Below are 24,060 nucleotides of genomic sequence, written 5' to 3'. Positions count from 1 at the left end.
CTATCTCCTGTGTTGGTAGGTGGGTTCTTTACCACTGCGCCACCTAGGAAGCCCATTTAGCCATCAAAGTGAGGATATTAAGCACGTTGTTGGATTAGTGTCTGGAATTCAGAAGAAATTCTGGGCGGGAGATAGAAATCTGAAAGTCATTAGCAAATAATTGGAATTTAAAATCACAAGACCAGATTAGATCACAGGTGCTTGATAACTATTTGATAGAAAATAAATATATACCATCTCTTCCGGTCAAACACATTTTCTATAAGAATTGTTTATATGCAGTTGCAAATAGGGGAATGAAATCAATATAATGTGGAAATTGTACTGGAGTATAATTATAACCTTCAGCATGAAAGGAAAAAGGACTCAACTTGGCTGCTGCACAGTCAGAAGCCTTCTTAGCTTTATTTTAAGAAAATGAAAAGTGAGAGTCTGTACCAAGGGGCTTCCTCCCCAAGGAAGCCTTACTTATGGTTCTTGCACCGTGTAGATTGCACTTCCTCCTGTGCTTACCTTAATGACAAGCTCAGGTCTGAGTTCCACTTTCTTGTGTGCTGTCTCAGCTCTAATAAGTCAGAATTTCTGCTGTGTTGGTTTATTGCACATTTAATATTCTAGGGATAGCCTCTTGCCATATCAAACTGTTGCGTCCGAGATATTCATTTTTTATTTTATTAATGTTCTGCTAATAAGGTTGCATACATTTTGAGTGATCTGCCCCAACTCTATTTTTTTTCCAGAAGTCTTGTTACTTTTAGTGTGCTTTTTGCAAAATGAGAGATTTTTCAGGGAAATGATTGTATACATGTAGTGGACATGTTACTTTTGTCCACATCTTTCCTAGCATCTTTTTCTTTAGGAACTGTACCTTCCTCATCAGGTAAGGCTATTAATCTGTCCATTACATTCTCCTCCAAAACAGATGGACAGGAATGGGCACATGATTCAGGATAGCCAATCAGAACACATCACCTACCTGGCCCATGGTGATTGGCTCAGGAATAGACACATGACCCAAGCAGAGCCAATCGCTGGAGCTTTGCTGGAACTCTTAGGAAGTTAGGACTCTCTCTACTCTGGAGCTCTCTTGGACATTATCTGACTAAATGATGATGCAATTGCAAGAGAAAGACACAAATTAAGAATCCACAGTAAATTGTTCAACTCCTGTGTATTTCTCCCATTATTATTTTCTTGGAAAATACGTAGTCTTTCTTCAAGTCTCAGTTCAGTTGTTATCTTCTGATGAAATAATTCATGACCACTGCACCTCCTCCACCGAGGGCTGCAAACTCCCTTCTCAATCCCACAATACATTGTACACGTCCCTCTTACAGCTTTGCTGCCTGAGTTTGTTTATTGTCTGCTCTTCCCCTTCCCCCACTCTTCAGTGTATTGTGTATGGCATTCTTGATCTTAGTGACTTTGCCTTATTCATCTTTATAAGCCCAGGACCTAACATAATGCCAAGCACATGGTAGGTGTATATTAAATGTGAGTTGAATGAATGGATGATGATATGATTCTAGTAATACTTATAGTTGATCATCTTGCATGAAAAGAGACATTGCCTTACACACACACACAGACACATACACACTCTAGGGGAATATAGGACTTATGACAGGAAAGAATTTTGATCCATGATGCTAAAGCTGAAGCTCTGATACTTTGGTCACCTGATGCAAAGACCTGACACCTTAGAAAAGATCCTGATGCTGGGAAAGATTGAAGGCAGGAGAAGAGGATGACAGAGGAAGAGATGGTTGGATGGCATCATCCACTCTTTGGACATGAGTTTGAGCAAGCTCTGGGAGTTGGTAATGTGACAGGGAAGCCTGGCACACTGCAGACCACGGGGTCACAAAGAGTCGGACATGACTGAACTGAGTGACTTAAGCTTAAAACAATACAGTTCCATGAGATGAACCTTGAAAAGAATACAGTAAGGAAGAATGCAGAGTATTGGACACTTTGGAAGAAGAGAAAAAATAAAGTTAGAAAAGAAACAGTGCCTTATAAACTTGGAGAGGAGAGAGAGAGAGAGAGGCTGAGGGATATTATTAAGGGAAGTAAGTATAGATAAGGAAGAAAAGTAAAAGGAAATAGATGTGAAAGGAGGAAAAGTAGAGAGGTGTTGGTGGAAGGCAGGAGTGGGAAGGAAAATTCTGGTGTCAGGCTTGATATTGGAATACTGAAATGAATGTCATAGTCTCTGCCCACTCTAGGGGAGATCTAGGTTTGTCATGATGGTTAAAATAAAAAAAAAGGGGGGATGATGAGAAGGGTGTGTGTTAGGGGAGATTACACACTTTTCTGAATGGGCAGCAACCTTCCACAGTTGAAATGCTGTCCTCAAGCTGGGAAAATGTGCCACTCTCCCCCTATTCTTGTCTCTTTCTCTCTGAACTCTGGATTCTCTCAAGCTTGTCAAGACTAACAGGATTTTTATTCTACATGCTGTTCATCCCAGTTTTGATATGGTGGAGGCAGGACTGTGGTCTCATCACCCTTCTCCACCCAGTAGAGCAAGATTTTTGTTGTTGTTTACTTGCTAGGTTTTGTCCGACTATTTTGCAACCATATGGACTGTAGCCCGCCAGGCTCCTCCGTCCATGGAATTCTCCAGGCAAGAATACTGGAGTGCGTAACCATGCCCTTCTCCCGGGGGATCTTCCTGACCCAGGGATGGAACCCTGGTCTCCTGCACTGCAGGCAGACCTTTACCCTCTGAGCCACCAGGGAAGCCTGTGGGAGGGTCTGGGCATTGCCAAATCCAGCTGACAGGTGGAAAGAGTTGTTGGAGGAGCTGCTCTGGAGTAATTGATCAGGACCCTAAGGGGCCTTCTCCAGACGGGCCTTCTCTCCTATCCTGTGCTTTAGCCCCTCTCTGAAAGAGGCGCCTAGGTAATAGTATTTGATGTAAATTTCCTGAGTTGTTTTGTAAATATGAAAACCCCCCACCAAAAGGAAGATGTTAACTACTTAATGAGCACAAAGCCCCAGGCCTCTTGGAGCCTCAGGACTGATGAAGGTAACCCTTTTGACACTACCCAGCTACCTCACCAGCTGCCAATCAGAGACTTGCACAGGATTTAATCACAGACCCTGCGACCTCCTTCCCTCACCTGACTTTTAAAAAGTGATTTGTGAAAACCCTTGGGGGGAGTTTGGGGCTTTTAGGGCAGGAGCCACCCCATCTCCTGGCATGGCCCTGCAAGGGACGGTTTTCTGATCCAAACTCAGACCTTTCTTTTTTTTTTTTTGCCTCACTGTGCAAGGGACTTACTAACGAGCCTTAATAAGGTGGGGGAGACCTACAGGAAAGGATACACCTGGGATCTTGGAGCCAGCTGTGCTCGCTTCTGGAAGGGGTAGGTTCTGGTGCCCCGGTCACAAGGGGGAGACCGAGGGTGGCAGGGCAACAGGGTCTTGCCGGGTTGGTCCTGCCTTCCCCGGAGGGGAGGGGGTGCGGGCCTTGGCGTTGCGTGTCCAGATGGCACGTGGAAGGTGTGTGGATGGAGCTCAGATGGGTAGACCATGGGTAGCGGGTCCCCGGCTGGCGGCGGAGAGGGGAGACCCACGACGGCAGCCCTTGTCCGGCACGGTCGTCTTCAGGGTCGAGCTGTGGCAGGCACGGCCCCCGCTGGATGGGCTCTGGCGCCGCCGCCTAGGGGAGTCCGGCAGACGGCGCTGAGCTTGAGGGCGGCCGGAGACGCCCCCCAGCGCCCCGACCCGGTACCTGCCGGGGGCGGGCGGCGCGAGGGGCGCGCGGCGCGAGAGGCGGGCACCGAGCGCGTGAGTCACTCGGCTCCCCGGGGCTCGGAGCGGGACTTCGCCTCCCGCCTGGGGTCTAATTTCATCTCCAGCTTCGGCGACTCAACCCTGAATACCTGCCCCTCCTGAGGGGGGACCAGCGTTCTTCCGTCTAGGTGACGGCCAGGTAAGTTTCTGGTCTTTGGATGCTTGGGTGGCTCGCGGGGAGGAGGGGGGCGGTCTTCCAGTCTGTGCCTCGGTCTGCCTTTGCTTCCACCTCTGGTTCTCTCCGTTGGAGACAGAAAGTTCGATTTTGAAAAAACGCAACAGAAAAGATCAAATGCACGCTCAGACCCCAAACAAGCCAAACTCTGGGGCCCTATTTAATTTCCCGGGTATCTTCAAATGTCCGGATGCGGCGTTTATGGGGCTAGGAATGTTCGATTTGTTTCGTGTGGGTCCCTCCTCCCCCACTTTCTTTCTGGGTTATTCTCAGAGGTCGCGTTTGAGAGGGGGGTTGGGGGACAAGGGTGACGAGAAAGCTGGAAGGCTGGGCTGGAATCCCTTGCCAGGGCGGTTTCCTCATTTCTCTGCGAGGTGGCAGATGCTCTACCGTAGCCGGAGTTGGGATCTTGGAGCCAGCCCAGGACCTGCCGGAGCTGTAAGGTAACTGCAGTTTGCTGCATATCAATCTCGGCGCCGCTGACTGAATCAAAATGTTCCGGAGGCACAATTAATGGGAATGCCACGATCATGTTGAAACAATTCACTGAAGGACTTTCTTGAATATTTTATTTTGAATGTATCGTATTTCAGGAAAATTTTAGGAGGCTACCGCGGGTCTCATTTTCTCTATTTTCAGAGATGCTTCCAAACGTATTATTTCTCTTGCAAGAAAATCAATGAACATTGTCTCTTAGAAGGATTTAACAATGCAAAGCTACCTCTTACTTTTCTTTTACCAGTCTGTGTGGTGTTGGGGGGGGGGGAGGTGCTCCCACAAACTGCTTTTAGAAAAATCGATGCGGGGAGGGTGCATGCCCCTTTCTCGACCATTAAGCTCAAGTGTTTCCCTGACTATTAAATAGGTACTAATTGTTGCTGCTCTTTTTTTTTGTGCTTAAAAGTAGCAAAGGAAAGAACCTCCTAGAATGCCCTGCATTTGTGGCTCATCTTGTCGACTGATTGCTTTATCATCAGTACTGTTTGGTTTGATGCAGTGTTAACAGGTGGTCTAAATTCACAGCACAGTTTTGTTCTAGACGAACAACCCTGCTGATATGGGCGGAAAGTCGAAAGTCTCCTCACTAGCCCCCCCCCCCACCAGAAAAAAACCCCATGTCTTTCTCCTGCTTTGTGGGAGAGAGAAAGATGGTGGGGGCAGCTTTTCTGGCAGTTGATTGGGTCGCCTATCATTAATTGTGCTTTCCTGAATCATCATTTGGTTTATAATCTGTGATTATAGAGATGAACCTTTACCCTCCTCCCCCCAGAAAATGAATAAAACCTGAGATGTTTAGTCAGTTCCCAGGGGTAACTTTTTAGAGTTAAATGGAAACTGTGATGATCCTTTTTTTCTTTTTTTCAAAGCTCTTCCCAGGGAGCCGCCCCCCCCAACTGACTCAGGTTTTCTACCTGTTGGATAACATGACTCTTTTCCTCTGCCTCTTGTGACTCTTAGTTTGCACACCAGTCTTGCTCAAGATAGTAAAATTTCTTGAAAGGCAGGGTAATGTCTTAGTCATCTGTATATCCTTGGAGCCTATTAAATTAGGTGGGGGTCTGAATGAATGAATGAATACATGAATTTGGCAGTTTAAATTGGGTTTGGCATCCTTTGAACATCTCCTGGGCATGCTTTTTCTTCACTCCTATAAGATAAGCCTTCTAATTCAATGATTCTCAGTGTGGATTCTCAGACTATACTTATTCTAAATAAGGGTTTGACATATATGGAAAACATCTATATATTAGTTATGACCTTTTTTTTCCCCCTGCAACAGAAAAGTCAACTAAAAGCGGCTTTAACAAATTAGAGAAAGCTGACAGCAGGTGATCACTGGAGTAGGCTCAGTGGCCCAACAGTGTCAGGGGATTGGACTGATACCTTACCCTCCTGGTTTCCTGGGCTTCCCTTGTGGTTCAGCTAGTAAAGAATCCGCCTGCAATGTGGGAGACCTGGGTTCGATCCCTGGGTTGGGAAGATCCCCTGGAGAAGGTGAAGGCTACCCCCTCCAGTATTCTGGCCTAGAGAATTCCATGGGCTGTATAGTCCATGGGGTTGCAAAGAGTTGGACACAACTGAGCGACTTTCACTTTCCTGGTTTCAAGATGTCTGTAACAGCTCTAGGCATTACATCCTCATCCCACATTCAAATGCAGTTAATGGGGTAGAAAGCGGTAGAATAACTTCCTCCTGCAACTTTCTCTTATCAGAGAAGAAATAACTTCCCCAAAGCTCCTCAACAGAATCTCCCTTGTATCTCACTGGTCAGAGTTGGGCCACCTATCAATCCATGAGATTGGACTGTGGCATGGGGAGGCCAGGAAATATCTGGCTTTTTAGCTTGCATTGTGGGAAGGAGTCCGGGGAGAGGGGCTTTGAAGAGAGATTTTGGGAGCTAGCTGGCAAGTCTGTTGAACTGTCATGAAAGTGGTTCTGTTTCAGCCAGAGATGGTATTAATGATTGGTCCAACTGCCACATTAAATATTAAGCAGTGTAGCAAAAGCATATTCAGAATAGGATTATTTTCTCTCTCGGGCATGGTATTTTAAGGGTGCTAAATCATTTTTGTGGAGTGGTAACTTTTAGAGACTGCCGGTAGAAAAATAAATGTCTATATATAATATATATGGCATGTATGGTTTTTCATTGTTATAAATGTGGGTCAAATCCTCCAGCTTCTGAAAGAGAGTAAACCTTCAGTAAGTAGATAGTTGTGCTGTGAGTTTGGGAGCATCACAACCTCGCACGGACAAATGGAAAGGGGTTTAGCAATTTAAAAAACTAATTACTGATTTGGCACCTATGCCCCGAAATTCTGGGTTACACAAACTCAGCATCTCGAATTTGCATCCTAGGAGTCTGGAGAGCAACTTAGCTGTTAGGGGCAAGAAGAACACGAGAAGTAGTAGATACTGATGATTTAGGGCAATGGATTTTCTTTGGGAGCCTTCTCTGTTCCTTACTGTGGAACATGTGCTACAAAAAATGTTTGAGATGATCCTTAGCGCACACATGAAAGCTGAAGTTGATGAAGGAAGAGAGAGCATATATCTCACTGCCACCTTGGATTCTTGACTTCTCCAGTAGGAGTCCTGATGTATTTGCAGAGGGGACCTACTCATGGGAGCTCAGCTAAGAAAGTTCCAAGAGATTGAAATGTAACAATCAATCCTATGCCTTAGCTTTCTCACCAGTCAAATGAATAAAGAAGACTAACAGTGGTTCTCAAACTGTTTTGCACTTTAAAAATCACCCAGGGAGCTTTTAAAAGTCCAGATTTAACGGCTGATCCCTGGACTTCCTAAATTGGAACCTCTGGGAATGGGATGCAGGCGCCAGGACTTTTAAACCTCCCCTAGATGATTGCAGTATGCACCTAACTTTGGGAACTGTTATCATCCGTTGCCCCGGCTTCCAAAATGAAGTACCACAGACTAGATGACTTAAAAACCAAATTTATTTTCTCACAATTCTGAGAGCTAGATGTTCATCAAGGTGTTGGCAGGGCTGGCATCTTCTGATTTAGGCCTCTCTCCTTGCCTTGCACATGGCCATCTTCTCACTGTTTGCATGTCTTTCCTCTGATGTATCTGTGTCCCAGTCTCCTCTTACAAGGACACCAGTCATATTGGATTAGGGCCCACCCCTCATTTTGATTTCATTACCTCTTTATAAAAGCTCTGTCTCAAAAAAAGCTCTGTCTCCACACACAGATTCTGAAGTATTACGGGTTTAGGATTTCAACTGGTGAAATGGAGTGGGGTTGGGGGTGTGGGGGCACAATTCAGCCCAGAACAGGAACCACTGGACAGGTATTAGTATGGCACTACACAAAAGTTACTGTGCAGAAAATTCACCGGAAGATCTTTCTGTAGTTGAGATTCCAGTTCACTGACTCTGGGTGAGACATGAGGGTCTGAAGTTCTCACGAACTCCAGGTGATGCCAATGCTGCCAGTCCCGAGATAATGCTGGAAGCAGCTTTCGTGCTGTCTAGATCGGTAGTTCTGAAGCTTGAGCAGGCATGGGAATCAATCACCTGGAGAGCTTCTTAAAAACAGATTGCTGGATCCTGGCTTCAGAATTTGTGATTCTGTAGGGTTAGGGCCTAAGGGTTAGAGCCCAAGTCTCCAAGCTGGCAGTGAGATATATGCGCTCTCTTCCTTCATCAATTTCAGCTTTCATGTGTGCGCTAAGGATCATCTCAAACATTTTTTGTAGTACATGTTCCACAGTAAGGAACAGAGAAGGCTCCCAAAGAAAATCCTTTGCCCTAAATCATCAGTATCCACTACTACTCATGGTGCTGCTGGTCTAGGGACCACCCCTTGTTTTTTTTATTTTTTAAATGTTTAATTTCAGTTATTTAAAGTTCCATCCGTCTGTATACACTTTATATTAAACACACAGGAAGCCGGGGCTCCTAGCAGAAATACACATTTTAATTTTGGGGATTGTTCAGATACTGAGAAGAGCTTTGTGAACCATGTCTCTCTCACATTTTGAGATTTTGTGGTATGGAGTGAATCTAGTTCATTACACACATCATTGTTTGTGAAGTTTATAGTGGTGTATTTTTTGTTTTGCCAGGCTTAATTACTTTATCTGCTCAAAAGACAAAGGATGAGGAAATGAGAGAAAATGCTACACTAAGGTCTCTCTTAATCTCTTATGCAAATGGAGGTGAATGAATAGGGAGTCTATACATCCACCCGTTTATCTCTATGTTTCTTCTCTAATCACAGAGCTAAATTGTAGCTTGCCCTTATACGAGCTCAAAGATGATTTTATGAGATGAGTTGCTGGCTTCTTATATGTGATTTTTTCTTGGGAGGATTAACTATTCTAGAGATTGTACAATCCGGGGCGAGGGGGAGGGAGGCATTGCACATTTCTCAAAACACATTAATTTTAAATTCTAATTTAATTACATTTTTATTTCTACATGAGACCAATGGTGAGCTACATCAAACAATATCCCCCTCTCCAAAATGATTGGAGGTGGAAAAATAGTTTGCCTGCTCTTTGGAAGTTCAATTAGTAGAATTCATGGTCCGCAGATGTTTTTACTTCGTTGGGAGAGTAAAACAGGAGACTGTCTGCAAATGTGAGACTAAATGGTTTAGAAACATCCAAAAACTTATGCTAGTGACCTGGGTATAATTTCAAGAATGTGGTTGTAGTTTTTTTAAAGTAGAAACTTGTCCCCCAAAATAGCTATATATATATATATATATATTTTTAGTATATTGGTCACTCTACCTTTGATATCTCATTTAGCTGTTGTAACCTCTAATATATCAGATATGTGTGTGTCAGTTATCTGCTGCCATAATAATGCTGCATAACAAGCAACCATAGAATCTCTGTAGCATATGACAGTGTGCATATTATAAGCTCGTGTGTCTAGATCAGCTGGGGGTTAACTAGATTGTTTTGTTGATCTTGGCTGGGATTGTTCACATGTCTTGGGTTTATCTGGATATTGGCTGATGTAGGCTAACCCTTTCAGTTTTTTCAGATATATACATGCACACACACACACGCTTTTTTTTAATGTTCTCTTCCATTATAGGTTATTACAAGATATTGGGTATAGTTCCTTGTGCTGTACAGTAGGTCCTTGTTGGTTATCTATTTTATATATAGTAGTGTGTATATTTTAATCCCAAACTCATAATTCATCCCTCCCCTCTCCCCTTTCTCCTTTGGTGACCATACATTTGTGTTTTGTGAGTCTTTCTATTTTATGAATAAGTTCATTTATATCATTTTTTTTTTTTTAGGTCCTACATATAAGTGGTGCCGTATGATATTCATCTTTTTCTGTCTGGCTTATTTCACTTAGTATGATAATGTCTAGGTCCATCCATGTTGCTGCAGATGGCATTATTTGATTCTTTTTTTTTTTCTTAAATCACTGAGTAATATTCCTAGACTAACCTTGAGTGGAGTAACTGGTGCCTGGGCTCAGCTTCACATGTTTGTGATCTGGCAGGTTATCCGGTCATGTCCTCAGGGCAGCCGGCAGAGGTGCAGGAAAGAACAAATGGAAATAAACAGGTCTCTTGAGGCCTCGATGCATAACTGGCATACCCGCACTTTACCTTGTCCTGTTGGCCAAAGCAAGCCCAATGGTTAGGCCCAGAGTCAGAGTGGGAGGACCCTGCAAAGTGATGACCAAAGAAATGGATGTAGAGAGGGATAAAGAACAGGGGCTATTTTTTTGCAGTCTATCACAGAGGAGAAAAAGTTTTGAGACATTAAATAACTTGCTCAGATCCCATTACTTACAAGAGGTAAAGCCAAGACTGAAAAGCAACTTTGATGCCAAAGTTTAACACTCTTTCCTTTATGCCACATTGCTCTCCTACTTTTTATTGTACCCTATTTAGAGCAAAACTGTGTCAAGAGAAGGTATATGTACAGCCTAGAAGATAAAAAATTGTCACAAGTGAGATTCTGGGCACATGCATGTATATATATACACATTGTTATATTTTTCAGTTTGCTCAATTTGTAGCATTTATATTTTTAATTTTTATTAATGTTCTCTCATCTCTGGTATGAAGCATGTAAAGTATTTCCATTTTAAAGAAAAAAATGGATTCAACTTTTAATCCTATAAATCTAAAGAGGTTTCATGCTGCCCCATTTTCCCTGACTTCTGACTTTTCCAAAATTATGCCAGGTTTATAGGGCCTCCTATTCAGAATGAATTTGCTGATGCCAAAAGTGTTAGAGTTTACCCTCAGGGTCTTCGCACAGTTTCCACATTCTTGGTGAGTTTTGCCAGCAATTGGTAAACCTCCCGGCACTGTCCAGGGGAGAGGTTACCTGTGATATTTCCAGCCTGATCTTCGGACCTGCCAGGCTAGATAAACTCAGTTGTAAAGACGGATGCAAGAGAGTGTCCAAGCCTAATGCTGTTAAAGAGTTGAATTGTATAATGAATTCTGTTTCTCCTGATTTCATGCTTGGCAGTCAACCTTATGATTCTCCATGTCCATTGCCTTCAGGGAGCGAATAACCTGGTCAGGCTGTCTGGTCTGTGTGAAAGTTACATTTCTCACTGTAAATTACTAAGCAGCCACTCTGACTTTAAACACTTATGAGCATTATGGGAGTGAGTCAGCATCCAGCACCTTCAAGCCTGAGAAATGCAGAGACACTGATAAGATCAGTTATCCGAGCTCGCACTGCTAGCGTTTATTCATCATTTTCTGCATCCCAGCAACTGTGCAATTTCATTTACATGATCTCATTTGGTCCTCGTAATAACTTTGTGAAGTAGTACTTTTACTTCCAATGTACAAAGAGGAAGACTGCAGTATAGATTTAAGAGCTTGCCCCACATCAAACGGCTCCTTTGGCAGCGACCTCTAGTTGCCATTCAGTATCCTTTCTTGCCTTCTCCCTTAGTGACAATGCAGTTTTCTTCCTGGTGCCGATGCATCTACTGACGGTCTCTGTGACCCAGCATCTCTTGTACCAAGGTGTGATCCTATGACTGAGCAGTGCCACAGAGAACTGTTGTGTTGTGTGGGGACTTCTTTTTGTGTGTGTGTGTTGGGGGGGGGGCTTCTAAGGAAGCCTGCCTAAAGAGAGCTGGCTTGGCTGGTAGAAGGGTCCTTTGCATACTTCCTGTTTCCTCCAGCTGCTAGCCTGGAATGCAGCCATGAAGGCTAGAGCCGTCTTGGACTCAGGAGTGATGCGTTGCATGTATGTTAGCACTGATGTGGTGAGAATGGAAAAGTCAAGGAATCTGGGCTCATGATGGAGCCCTGCTGCTACTGTGCCAGCTCCATTTCATAGCTCTTTGCTGGCTTCCTGGGCATATTAGTGTTGTCCTAGCCGAGAAGAAAGGTAGCGAAGGCTGTTGGGTAGGCAGTGGACAGTGTTGACATACTTTGTGCCAAATGCCTACTGTTTGAACTGTGATAGACACGTGTTTGCGTTCCATCCCTGCCGCTTAGTAGCTGCATATATTGGGCACATCTTGTGTCTCACTGTGCATCCTTTCAGCCTCCCTTTTAGTCAAGCCATTGATCCTACAACCAATTTCATGTGGGTGTAACCAGATAGGACTTTGCTTGAACCTTACAGTGGATAGTTCACTTTCCACCCTGGGACTGCGTTGATGTTACAACACAGAGGCCTGTTGGAATTGCCTGACACTTACATAGGTATTATGGACTGTGAGGGTATTTAAGGCCCGTGAATCAATCCTTGACTAACATGGGTTGGGAGCCAGAGATAAAGGCTTCTTTCTGTCATCCTTGACTAGATAATTTGGAACTGCATTTTAGTTTTGTTAGCTTCTAAGACATTCACATAGAGTCTAAGAAAGGTGAAGGTCCCCATTGCCTACAGTTTGTGGCCAACTTGAAAATATGCCCCTGTATTGATTTGCTCTTTTCTGCCTCCCTTTCCTAAATTCCCTAATTCTATTTTCTGAAATCAATTCCCCAAATAAATTACTTGCCTGCAAACCCTTGTCTCAGGCTCTGCATTTCAGGGAGAACTTAGGTTAAGACCTTGTATAACTTTGAATTAGTTGTACTGATAAAACTTTTGGCACTTGCAGACACTTCTCTGCCCCTAATAGGATGAAGCAGTATACTATCTTGAGTGTGCAAAGATGGCAATACATTATGAAATCTGATAGCATCAAGTATTGGTATGTACATGGATCAATAGGAATTGACATACCTTGTTTTTTAAAAACATTTGTAAAATTCATTTTTAATTGGAGGATAGTTGCTTTACAATGTTGTGTTGGTTTCTGCCATCCATCAACATGAATCAGCCATAGGTATACATATGTCCCCTCCCTCTTGAACCTTTGTCCTACCTCCCACCCCTTTCCACCCTTCTATGTACCTTGTTGAGGGGAGTGCACATTTGGTAAAATCATTTTGGAAAATAAAATTGGCACTTTTTAAAAAAATATTTTGTTATTTGGTTGCACGAAGATCTTTAGTTGCAGCACCAGAACACTTAGTTGCAGCACGTGGGATCTAGTTCCCTGACCAGGGATCAAACACAGGTTCCCTGCATTGGGAGCAGGGAGTCTTAGCCACTGGACCACCAGGGAAGTCCCCTTGGCATTATCTTGTGAAGTTGAACATGCATATATTCTTTGACCGTATAACCTCTCAAATTCTTCTGCATGCGAACCAGGAAATCTCCTTAGACATGTCCTTGGCAACATAGCTGATAATACAAAAGTACTGGAATAAATTATTTGTTCACTGATGGGAAAATAGATAAATTAAAAATTTTGTTATTCGTTATTTTTACGATAGAATAAAAATGAATTCACCACTGTTATATACAAGAACATAGCTGCCTATTAGAAACAAAGTAGTGAATGAAAAACTACATTACCAAAAACTTCACGCAGTTGGGCATAATTTTTATAAAGCTCAAAAACAATACTAAGCAATACCTTGGGAGGAATCCCACATGCATGATAAACTGTAAAGTAAGGTAAATCCCAGTTCAGGCTAGTGCTTTCCTCTGATGGGGAGACAGGGATGGGAGAGGTAGGAACACACAGTAGATGCACTGACATTCAGAATGTTCTAGGTCTTGCATTCGGTGATAGGTTCACTGAAACTCATGTATCATTATTCCTTATACTTTATAAATGATATAGATGATTTTGTATATATCAGATTATATAATAATTTTTAAAAAAATGGAACTACCACCAACAAAGATGCTGTGCTAACAGAGAGTGGTCTTGGTGAAAGCCTATTCCAGCCCTTGCTCTGAGCTAATGACTTTGAGTTGGTGTTCTTCATCATGTGATACATTTCCTCCCTTTTTGTTTCCAGTGTATTGTGACCAGTTAGAGTGGCAGGGCACCATATTCGGTTTCCTTATGGCCCTTAGGGGCTTCCCTGGGTGGCTCAGATGGTAAAGAATCTCGGAAAGATCCCGTGGAGAAGGGAATGGCTACCCCCTCCAGTATTCTTGCCCGAAGAATCCCATGGACAGAGGAGCCTGGAGGGCTGTAGTCCATAGGGTTGCAAAGAATCAGAAACGACTGAGTGACTACACACATGGCCCTTAAGGGTTATGTCCTTTAGTATATTTAGAAAAGAACAGTTGTTGTATCCTCTGTTTCGTCATCTGCTTTGCCTGTGGTTCCTATATGTCCTGAGGCTCCTTGCTGCTTTCTGCTGTATGCCCACTGTCATTTTATTGCTAGTCTGAACACTGCATTTGTGGCCTACAGTCCTCTTGTCTCTTTGGGGTGTGTGTTTGTATTGGGCGCTAGTATAATGGTGGGGAGTGGTGAGGCTATTAATAGGACATTTCTCTCTTGATTTTTAAACCTACTCCTTGTTGTATCATACGGTTGATAACCTTTACCCCATTTTTGTGTCATGGACCCTTTGACAAAGGTGATGGTCTCTTTATCAGAATAGTGGTTTAAATACATAAAATCAATCAGATTGGATTACAAAGGAAACAAATTATATTGAAATACAATGATCAGAATATTACAAAAATTTGCAATGTTCTTCTTTATTAACTTACTACACAGCAAGATCTAATTGTGGGCCTACTGACCGCCCAAATTTTAAAGTGGTAATGAGCAAAAGGGATATTTCACAATATACTGTTGTTCAGTTGCTAAGCCACATCTGACTCTTTGAGACCCCATGAGCTGCAGTACACCAGGCTCCTCTGTCCTCCACTGTCTCCCAGATTTTGCTGAGTCAGTGACGCTATCTAACCATCTCATCCTCTGCCACCCCGTTCTTGTTTTGCCTTCAATCTTTCCCAGCATCACAGTCTTTTCCAATTAGCTGACTCTCTGCATCAGGTGGCCAAAGTATTGGAACTTCAGCATCAGTCCTTCCAATGAGTATTCAGGATTGATTTCATTTAGGATTGACTGGTTTGATCTCCTTGATGTCCAAGGGACTCTTAAAGAGTCGTCTCCAGCACCACAATTTGAAACCATCAGTTCTTTGGCACTAAGCTTTCTTTGTGGTCCAGCTCTCACATCCATACATGATTACTGGAAAAACCATAGGTATGACTATGTGGACCTTTGTTGGCAAAGTGATGTCTCTGCTTTTTAATACACTGTCTATGTTTGTCATACCTTTCCTTTCAAGGAGCAAGCGTCTTTTATTTTCATGGCTGCAGTCACCGCCTGAAGTGATTTTTGGAGCCCATGTATTTCACAATATATGCAATAACTGTAATGTGATGTGTGAAATATGTGTGATTTCTATTGGTGACAAAGCCACACAGGTACTGAAACTATTGTGGTTTATTGCTTATATCCATATTTGAAGGAAATACTAAATTTTGGTTAGAGATTAGTGAATTCAGTTCAGTCACTCAGTCGTGTCCGACTCTTTGCAACCCCATGAACCACAGCACGCCAGGCCTCCCTGTCCATCACCAACTCCCAGAATTCACCCAAACTCATGTCCATTGAGTCGGTGATACCATCCAACCATTTCATCCTCTGTTGTCCCCTTTCCTCCTGCCCTCAATCTTTCCCAGCATCAGGGTCTTTTCAGATGAGTCAGCTCTTCGCATCAGGTGGTCAAAGTATTGGAGTTTCAGCCTCAACATCAGTCCTTCCAATGAACACCTAGGACTGACCTCCTTTAGGATGGACTGGTTGGATCTCCTTGCAGTCCAAGGGACTCTCAAGAGTCTTCTCCAACACCACAGTTCAAAAGCATCAATTCTTTGGCGCTCAGCTTTCTTCACAGTCCAACTCTCACATCCATACATGACCACTGGAAAAACCATAGCCTTGACTAAACGGACCTTTGTTGACAGAGTAATGTCTCTGAGATTAGTGAATATAAGGATGTAATTTTTTTTTCCATCCAAGTTCATTGACCTTCCAAATTCTATCCATACACCCTTGGGGACCATGGACCCTAAGTTGAGAACCTTGCTGTAAGCAAAACAAAGGAAATTACAACAGATGAAGGAAATGATTTAAAGTGAATACCCAATATTATCTAATCCATAGTCCACAAGGAAAGCATTTATTAAGTAATTCCAACCCTTCATAGGGGGTTTCCCAGGTGGTGCCAGTGCAAGAGATGTAAGAGACCTGAGTGTGATCCCTGGGTCAGGAAGATCCCCTGGAGGAGGACATGGCAACCCACTCCAGTATCCTTGTCTGGAGAATCCCATGGTCAGAGGAGTCTGGGAAGCTACAGTCCATGGGGTTGTAAAGAGTTGGTCACTTCTGAAGCGACTTAGCGCTCACACATAACCCTTCATGGGAGGAGGTAGGGAGTGCAATACATACCAGTTCCCTTTGAATCTCACAGGCCTTCTCTTTGAGAGGAACTTCCTGTTCATTGCCCTGCAGACAGACCTCCATGCTTCTTGGTGAAAGTCCTGCCTCCTCCTCAGAGGACTTGGTCTTACCATGGGATTCATCCATCTCCCTTCTCCACTCTATTTTCCCCATTCAGGGTTGTCCACCTTCAAATAGTTCTCTAGTGACTGCCCCCTAACAGTGTACAGTGGTCTTTGGCACCCTGAACCTCTTCTGCTTCAAGGCCTTTCCCCTGTGGTGTGTTATATTGAGCAGAGCCAAGCACTCCTCCTAACTCTCCAGTAAAATCACTCTCAGAGGTAGTTCAGTCTTTTATTTTTTATTTTTTTTTAGTTCAGTCTTTTAAAAAAATTTTTTATTTTTTATGTTTTAAAATTTTTTAATTGAAATACAGTTGATTTACAATGTTGAGTTAGTTTCAGGTGTATAGCACAGTGATTCAGTTATATGTATATATATATGTTTATATTCTCTTCTCTTATAGGTTATTACAAGATACTGAGTAGAGTTCTTAGTGCTATACAGTAGGTCCTTGTTGGTGATCCATTTTATATATAGAAGTGTCTATATGTAATCTCAACTTCTTAATTTATTCCTCTCCCTCCACTTTTCCTCTTTGGTAATCATAAGCTTGTTTTCTCTGTCTGAGTTTATTTCTGGCTTTTGTAAGTAAGTTCATTTGTATCCTTTAAGATTCCACATATAAACAATATCATATGATATTTGTCTTTCTCTTTCTGATTCAACTTTACTTAGTATGATAATCTCTAGGTCCATCCATGTTGCTACAAATGGCATTAGTTCATTCTTTTTTATGGCTGAGTAGTATTCCATTGTCGGACAAGGCAATGGCACCCCACTCCAGTACTCTTGCCTGGAAAATCCCATGGACGGAAGAGCCTGGTAGACTGCAGTCCATGGGTTCGCGAAGAGTCAGACATGACTGAGCGACTTCACTTTCACTTTTCACTTTTATGCATTGGAGAAGGAAATGGCAACCCACTCCAGTGTTCTTGTCTGGAGAATCCCAGGGATGGGGTCGCACAGAGTCGGACACGACTGAAGTGACTTAGCAGTAGCAGCAGTATTCCATTGTATATGTGTACCATATCTTCTTTATCTATTCATCTGTTGATGGACATTTAGGTTGCTTCCATGTCTTAGCTCTTGTAAGTATATAATAAATATTGGGGTACATGTGACTTTTCAAATTACGTTTTTTGCTGGATATATGCCCAGGAGTGGGATTGCTGAATCACATGGTAGAAAGGAAGCCACTCTGTGCAGTCCATGCTCAAGTTGTGGGGAATTATGTTCCATCTCCTTGAGGGTGGAGTATCTATATAAATTAGGTAGAATTCTTCTGTGTGGGAAAATGGTCTCCTCTGTCCCATTTACTTATTCAGTCATTTATTTATATTAGTATGCACTCATTGTAACGAATTTGTAATGAAATAATCCCAATCTTATTTATGGCCAATAGCATGAATTTCTATACCAAACTATGGCCAGCCCTATAGTTTTTAAGCACACAAAAAAGATTAAAACCAATGGTTACACGTGGACTTTGTTTTACTGTTTGTCTCTCTTTCCTTTTTTAGGGTCAGAGTTTTGCTTTAATTTCTAACCCAAAGAATAATTAACTACTGTGGTTTAAAAAAAAATCAACCATCAAAGAGCACACAGTGAAAATTAAGATTACTTTCCACCCCATATCCTTTTATTCTTTTCAGATACATCTCTTATTAACTGTTACTGGTATTTTTCCAGAGATCTTTCAATGCATGTATTAACATATATCATTCAGCTATTTTAGACTCCAGAGCAAAGGGTTAGGAGAGGAATAGCAGGGTAATGACAGAGAAATAAGAAAGGAGAGGGTAGAAGTAGGCCAAAGGTGGTTAGGTCAGTCATAGAATTCTTAATCACTATATTGGAAATTGATTCATTTTTCCAAGGTTTTTTTCTGGTAGAGTTTTGCTGCATTTGTGCATTTTAACCTTTGCTTATCAAGCAGTATAGCTGTATCAGTCTGGTGTCTTAGCAGAGGACAATCAAATCCTTTCTTACTAGTTTAAGAAGAAGAATTTATTTGAAGGTATTAGGTGGTATGGTGTTTCTGGCCCCACTTCTCCCCACCTCTACCCAGGCCTTTTGGACATGTGACTTTGTAGTTTTCCTTTTTATATAAATATATATTTAATTTTTGTTTGTTTGTTTGGGCCTTAGTTGCGGCACGCAGGATCTTTAGTTGTGGCCTATGGGTTCTAGTTCCCTGACGAGGGATTGAACCTGGGCCTCCTGCATTGAGGGCTTCCCAGATGACTCGGTAAAAAATCCGCTTGCCAATGCAGGAGACTCAGGTTTGATCCCTGGGTCGAGAAGATCTCCCTTCAGGGGAAGGGAATGGCAACCCACTCCAGTATCCTTGACTGGAGAATCCCATGAACAGAGGAGACTGGTGGGCTACAGTCCAAGGGTCACCCAGAGTTGGACATGACTGAGCACGCATGCATGCACGCCCCTGCATTGGGAGCGTGGAGTCTCAGCCACTGAACCACGAGAGAAGTCCCTGATCCCCTGATTGCCTGCCATCACCGCATAGGGACAGTCAAGGATGACATTCCCAGGACTTGAAATCCTGAGGGGAGGCACCATGGACCCTTCATTTACTCTACACCAGACTTGCTATGTATGATCTCCTTAGCTCTAAGAAAGCAGTTTGGTTCTGATATTGTTCGCTGAAGGTACTCCCTGCCATTTCCTCCCATGACATCTGGCAGGGTGAATAGCATGAGAATAATTCCAGGTGAAGCAACACTTTAGTTACATTGGATAATGTAAACAAGGAATTTGACCCCATTGCACTTTCCCCATAATAAGTGAAAAGTCATAAGCAAAGGCCCATAGAATATTCAGGCTGTCCTGTGGAGAAGATGTAAAGGAAGAAATACATCCCTGTCTCTGTCTATACCCTATATTTATATGCCAGTTGCTTTGGCTTAGGTATCCTAAATACCTAAAGGGTGATGGTGGTGGGCTAATGGATTTGAAGCTCACTCTTGCCCTCCAACGTCACTCCCACCACAAGCTAGAATGGCCTTATCAAGTGTCTGGTCTGGGTTATGTGGCATTAACTGATTGATCGAAGACATTTCCATTAAATGAAAGGGTTTTGAGTGTAGGTGTATATATTTGTTAAGTGCCAGTTGTGAGATTGGCCCACTTGAAGCCTTTATCTGTTCTTTTTTTTTTCCCCCTCTGAAGACCTTGTTCCAACTAAATATTTGCTGAAACATTTTGGCGACCTTTTTGTGTTTTAATTTAATAGGTAAAACCATACTGCTGCTAACAGTACAGGTGCTAAAAACTATTGCATTTATGCAGTATTTTCAGGGGGGGGGTTTTAGTACATCTGGGTGAAAAATGAAGTATTGATATTTAGCTATGTAGCCAATATCTGGATCCTTGACTGGATATTAATGAAAGGAGTTGGAATATGTATATATGAATATATATTGAAATATATATACACATACATGTTATATATATATGTTTATATATGTGTGTGTATATATAGATATATATGCTTTAGAAAAGCATATAGTCTGTAAACATTCCCAACTATGGCAACATGACCAGGACATTTACTTGGAGGATCAAAACATATTGTGATATTGGCAAGAAGCTACTTGGCCCATATAACTTTGTACATTTAGTCATTTGGTTTGATGGAGATAGTTCACAAGGGATGTTAAGTATGAAATAATAATCCACTCAGTTGTCTGGCAGTTTGTGGTAGGCACTCATTATTATTTTTTGAGGTATATTTTCTTGTGTAATATGTTACCAAAAATATTTGTGACAGGGTCTGAAACTTCTGTTCACAAAGGTGCCAGACTTGAATCAATACTTAGGCTAGGAATGATATATATGGGATGTAAAATATGACACAAATGAACTTACCTATGAAACAGATTCACAAACAACAGACTTCATAGTTGCCAAGGGGGAGGGAGGTGGAGGAGGGATGGAGTGGGAGTTTGGGGTTAGCAAATGCAAACTATGACATTTAGAGCAGATCAACAAGGCCCTACTGTATAGCACAGGGAACTATATTCAGTATCCTGTGATAAACCAGAATGGAAAAGAAGATGAAAAAGTGTGTGTATGTGTGTGTGTGTATACACACACACACACACACACACACACACACATATATATATATATATATAAAACTGAATCACTTTGCTGTACAGTAGAAATATGGCTCCCCACTCCAGTACTTTTGCCTGGAAAACCCCAAGGACGGAGGAGCCTGGTAGGCTACAGTCCATGGGGTCCCAAAGAGTCGGACATGACTGAGTGACTTTACTACTACTAGAAATTAACACAACACTGTAAATCAACTATGCTTCAGTAAAATAAATTAAAAAAAGACTTAGGCCAGGGGAAAACTACGTCTACATATTGGCCCCTACCTATACCACTCACTGGCACCTTCCCTATGGAATCTTTCCCCCAGCCAACTGGTATAACTGGTCACTAGTCGTCATTTCTGCTTTTGACCTGCCTTGAGGACCTTGCTGATTCTCTCTGTGCATCTGCAATCTGTTATATAAGGCCTGGCCTAGACCAAGGTAGAGCTTAGCTTATACATCCAGAACTCTCCTGGTTTGCTCAGCTCTTGCCCGCTGCCCTCTCCTCTGAACTGTTTCTTTTTAAATTAATTTTTAGTGGAGTACAGTTGCTTTATACTGTTGTTAGTTTCTACTGTACATACAGCAAAGTGAATCAGCTATACATTCACATGGATTCCTTCTTTTTTGGATCTCCTTCCCATTTAGCTCACCACAGAGCACTGAGTAGAATTCCTTGTGCTATACAGTAGGTTCTTCTTAGTTACTTATTTTATATATAGTGTATATATATATATTGATCCCCAATCTCTCAGTTCATCCATGCCCCACCCGCCCACCCCCCACCAAACTTCTAAAGTGTCTATACTTTCGGTATCTAAGCTAGGCCTTCTGTGACTCCAAGATGTCTGCTCACAGCCACATGTTGGCCTCTAGAGGATACAGATAGACTGACTGGTAATTCTGTGTCTCCTCAGCCTTGCCTCAGGGCTGTACAGATCTAATCAGTCCTCAACTGATGTGATATGGTGCCTGGAACCTCTAGCACCGAACTGGAGTTTGGATAGCAAAATGCTTTGCATTTCCGTAGGGCTTCCTTCATTGCCTTGTCTGACTTCTGTTTGTCTTAGTTCTTCCAGAGTCATGTGATTCCTTTAGTGCTTTTCTCCAGTAATGGAGGGACTTCCCTGGTGGCACAGACAGTAAAGAATCCACCTGCAAGGTAGGAGACCTGGGTTCGATTCCTGAGTCAGGAAGGTCCCCTGGAGGAGGAAATGGCAACCCACTCCAGTATTCTTGCCTGGGAAATCCCGTGGACAGAGGAGCTTGGCAGGTTGCAGTCCATGGGGTCGCAAAGAATTGGACGCAACTGAGCAACTAACAGTAATGGAGAAGGAAGGTGTTGTCTCACTGATCTTCTGTCCCAAATGCCTTTAAGTAGATGCTTTATGTGTAAGAGGGAAACAAAGAAACAAAGTACTGTTGCCTTTGGCCTGTGGGCTTGGCAGCCTTAAGAGCTTGGTGCTATTATTATTCCTATTTGGAGGGGAGGAAACTGAGGCCTGCTGTTGCCATTTATTAGTTAGAACATGAGTATGTTACTTTGCTTCTCTTACCTGGCACTTGGTAAACACTAAAAAAGTGTTAGCTGTCATTTCTATATCACAATATTTCCTTAGCCCTCTATCTTTCCTTATGACAAAGCACGTGTAACTAGCTTTTATGTCAGTCGGCAAGCTGCCTGATACTTTATTGAATTAAATAAACATGTTAGTAAATATGAGATGGAACAATGATGATGAAAAAATGGATATCCAAGAAGTCTACATGGTCAAGGTGACTTTGTTTCTTTGTTAACATAATGACAAGTTGGAAGGAAGAGGAATGAGTCACACTGACAATGAACTATCAATTTAGGGTTCATTTTAGCTTATTATTTTATGACTGTTGCTTGTTTCCTGTTGCTATTCATTTCTTATTCATTGGGGGAACAATAGTCGTTTTTGGCTTTGTGAGTTTTGTATCTGAGACATTCACTTCAAAACATATTAGTCAAACCTTTTCTTCTCCCCACCACCTCATCAGTCATCTCCAACACCAAAAATCAAATGTCCAAATTTTTTCAGAAGTATTGGATGTGCAAAAATGTTGGCATGTGCTTACTCTTTTGGGATTACTTCTTATGAAGGGTTCAATACAGGATTATTTTATTACAGAGAAGATGAATATGAAAGATCTTGTGGCAATTGTCGCTTTCCTTCTCTTAAAATGATGTTGGGTAGAGTGCCTTTATGATAAAGGACTTAACAGTTGATGATCCATTTTTGTTTTTTGATGATCCATTTTAAAGGGGAGAATTTGAAGTAGTAACAGAAGTAACTATAGCCTAGGGAAAGTTTGGCTATACTTCGTTGTTCAGTCGCTCACTCGTGTCTGATTCTTTGTGACCCCATGGACTGCAGCATGCCAGGCTTCCCTGTCCTTCACTATCTCTCAGAGTTAGCTCAAACTCCTGTCCATGGAGTCAGTGATGCTATCTAACCATCTCATCCTCTGTCATCCCCTTCTCCTCCTGCCTTTCCCAAGCATCACGGTCTTTTCCAATTAGTTGGCTCTTCCTGTTAGGTGGCCAAAATATTGGAGCTTCAGCATCAGTCCTTCCAATGAATATTTAGGATTGATTTCGTTTAGGATTGACTGGTTTGATCTTGTTGCTGCCCAAGGGACTCTCAAAGAGTCTTCTCCAGGACCACAATTTGAAAGCATCAATTCTTTGGCACTCAGCCTTCTTTATGGTCCAACTCTCACGTCCATACATGACTACTGGATGTACTTTATGGAGTATTTAAATACAAATACTTTGTCCACTTTGTGCTGTGCCTTACCTGGGACTGCTGAATGCATTTTCTGTCTCTACACATTTGTTCCTCATGTGCCTTCTGGTAACGCCGTTTATTATGCCTGGAAATCAAGGCACCTCTTCTGTGATGTAATTCAAGTATGTCTAAATTCTTCAGTCCTCAGAGATTGGGGAGGCATGGCATTGCCTCTCCCTTTAATAAGCCAGGAATGTGGTTATTTGCCACGCTGGGAGTCAATTTCCTCTTCTGGTATGCTTGCGGAGCCCTGAGTGTCATTACATGTATCACAAGTTTGTCCTGGTTATCTCTTGTCCCCTCACTTAGCTCATCACAGGTGTCTGCTGCCTAGTAACTGAACCTCCATGCCGCTGCCTCTCTCTGACCCATCCCCACACTATGGACAAGGGCCTCTTTTTTCCTTTCCCTTTCTGTCTGTCTATTTGTATCACCACCAAATTTACTTACATAAAGCTCTTCATACCTATATCTTTTATCACCCTTTTGTATCTTGTTTTTTTAATAAAGTTTTGTATAAAAAAACTTATATTTATATTGGAGTATAGCTGATTAACAATGTTTTGATAGTTTCAAGTGCATAGCAAAGGGACTCAGCCATACATATACATGTATCCATTCTCCCCCAAACTCCCCTCCCGTCCAGGCTGCCACATTACATTGAGCAGAGTTCTCTATGCTATACAGTAGGACCTTGTTGGTTATCCATTTTAATTATACCAGTGT

The 24,060-nt window shown here is 42.4% G+C and overlaps 1 protein-coding gene across 2 annotated transcripts in view; it reads left to right on the top strand.

The window, feature by feature from the left end:
• The first annotated feature begins 3,581 nt into the window (after positions 1-3,581).
• LOC122689279 (histone H2A-Bbd type 1-like) overlaps positions 3,582-24,060 on the top strand; it is a 108,285-nt gene continuing 87,806 nt past the window's right edge. Inside the window, exons 1-2 of one of the 2 annotated variants that reach the window (XM_043895564.1) lie at positions 3,582-3,943; positions 4,354-4,422. In XM_043895564.1, coding sequence (XP_043751499.1) covers positions 4,361-4,422 — 62 coding nt within the window. In that variant the 5' untranslated portion in view covers positions 3,582-3,943; positions 4,354-4,360. The remainder of the gene's footprint in view (positions 3,944-4,353; positions 4,423-24,060) is intronic. The other variant, XR_006339786.1, reaches the window with a different exon arrangement.

The sequence above is a fragment of the Cervus elaphus genome, chromosome X (assembly GCF_910594005.1).
Source record: "Cervus elaphus chromosome X, mCerEla1.1, whole genome shotgun sequence".
Lineage (NCBI taxonomy): Eukaryota > Metazoa > Chordata > Mammalia > Artiodactyla > Cervidae > Cervus > Cervus elaphus.
Note: the sequence above shows the minus strand (reverse complement) of the source record. Positions and strands in the feature narration are given on the sequence as shown.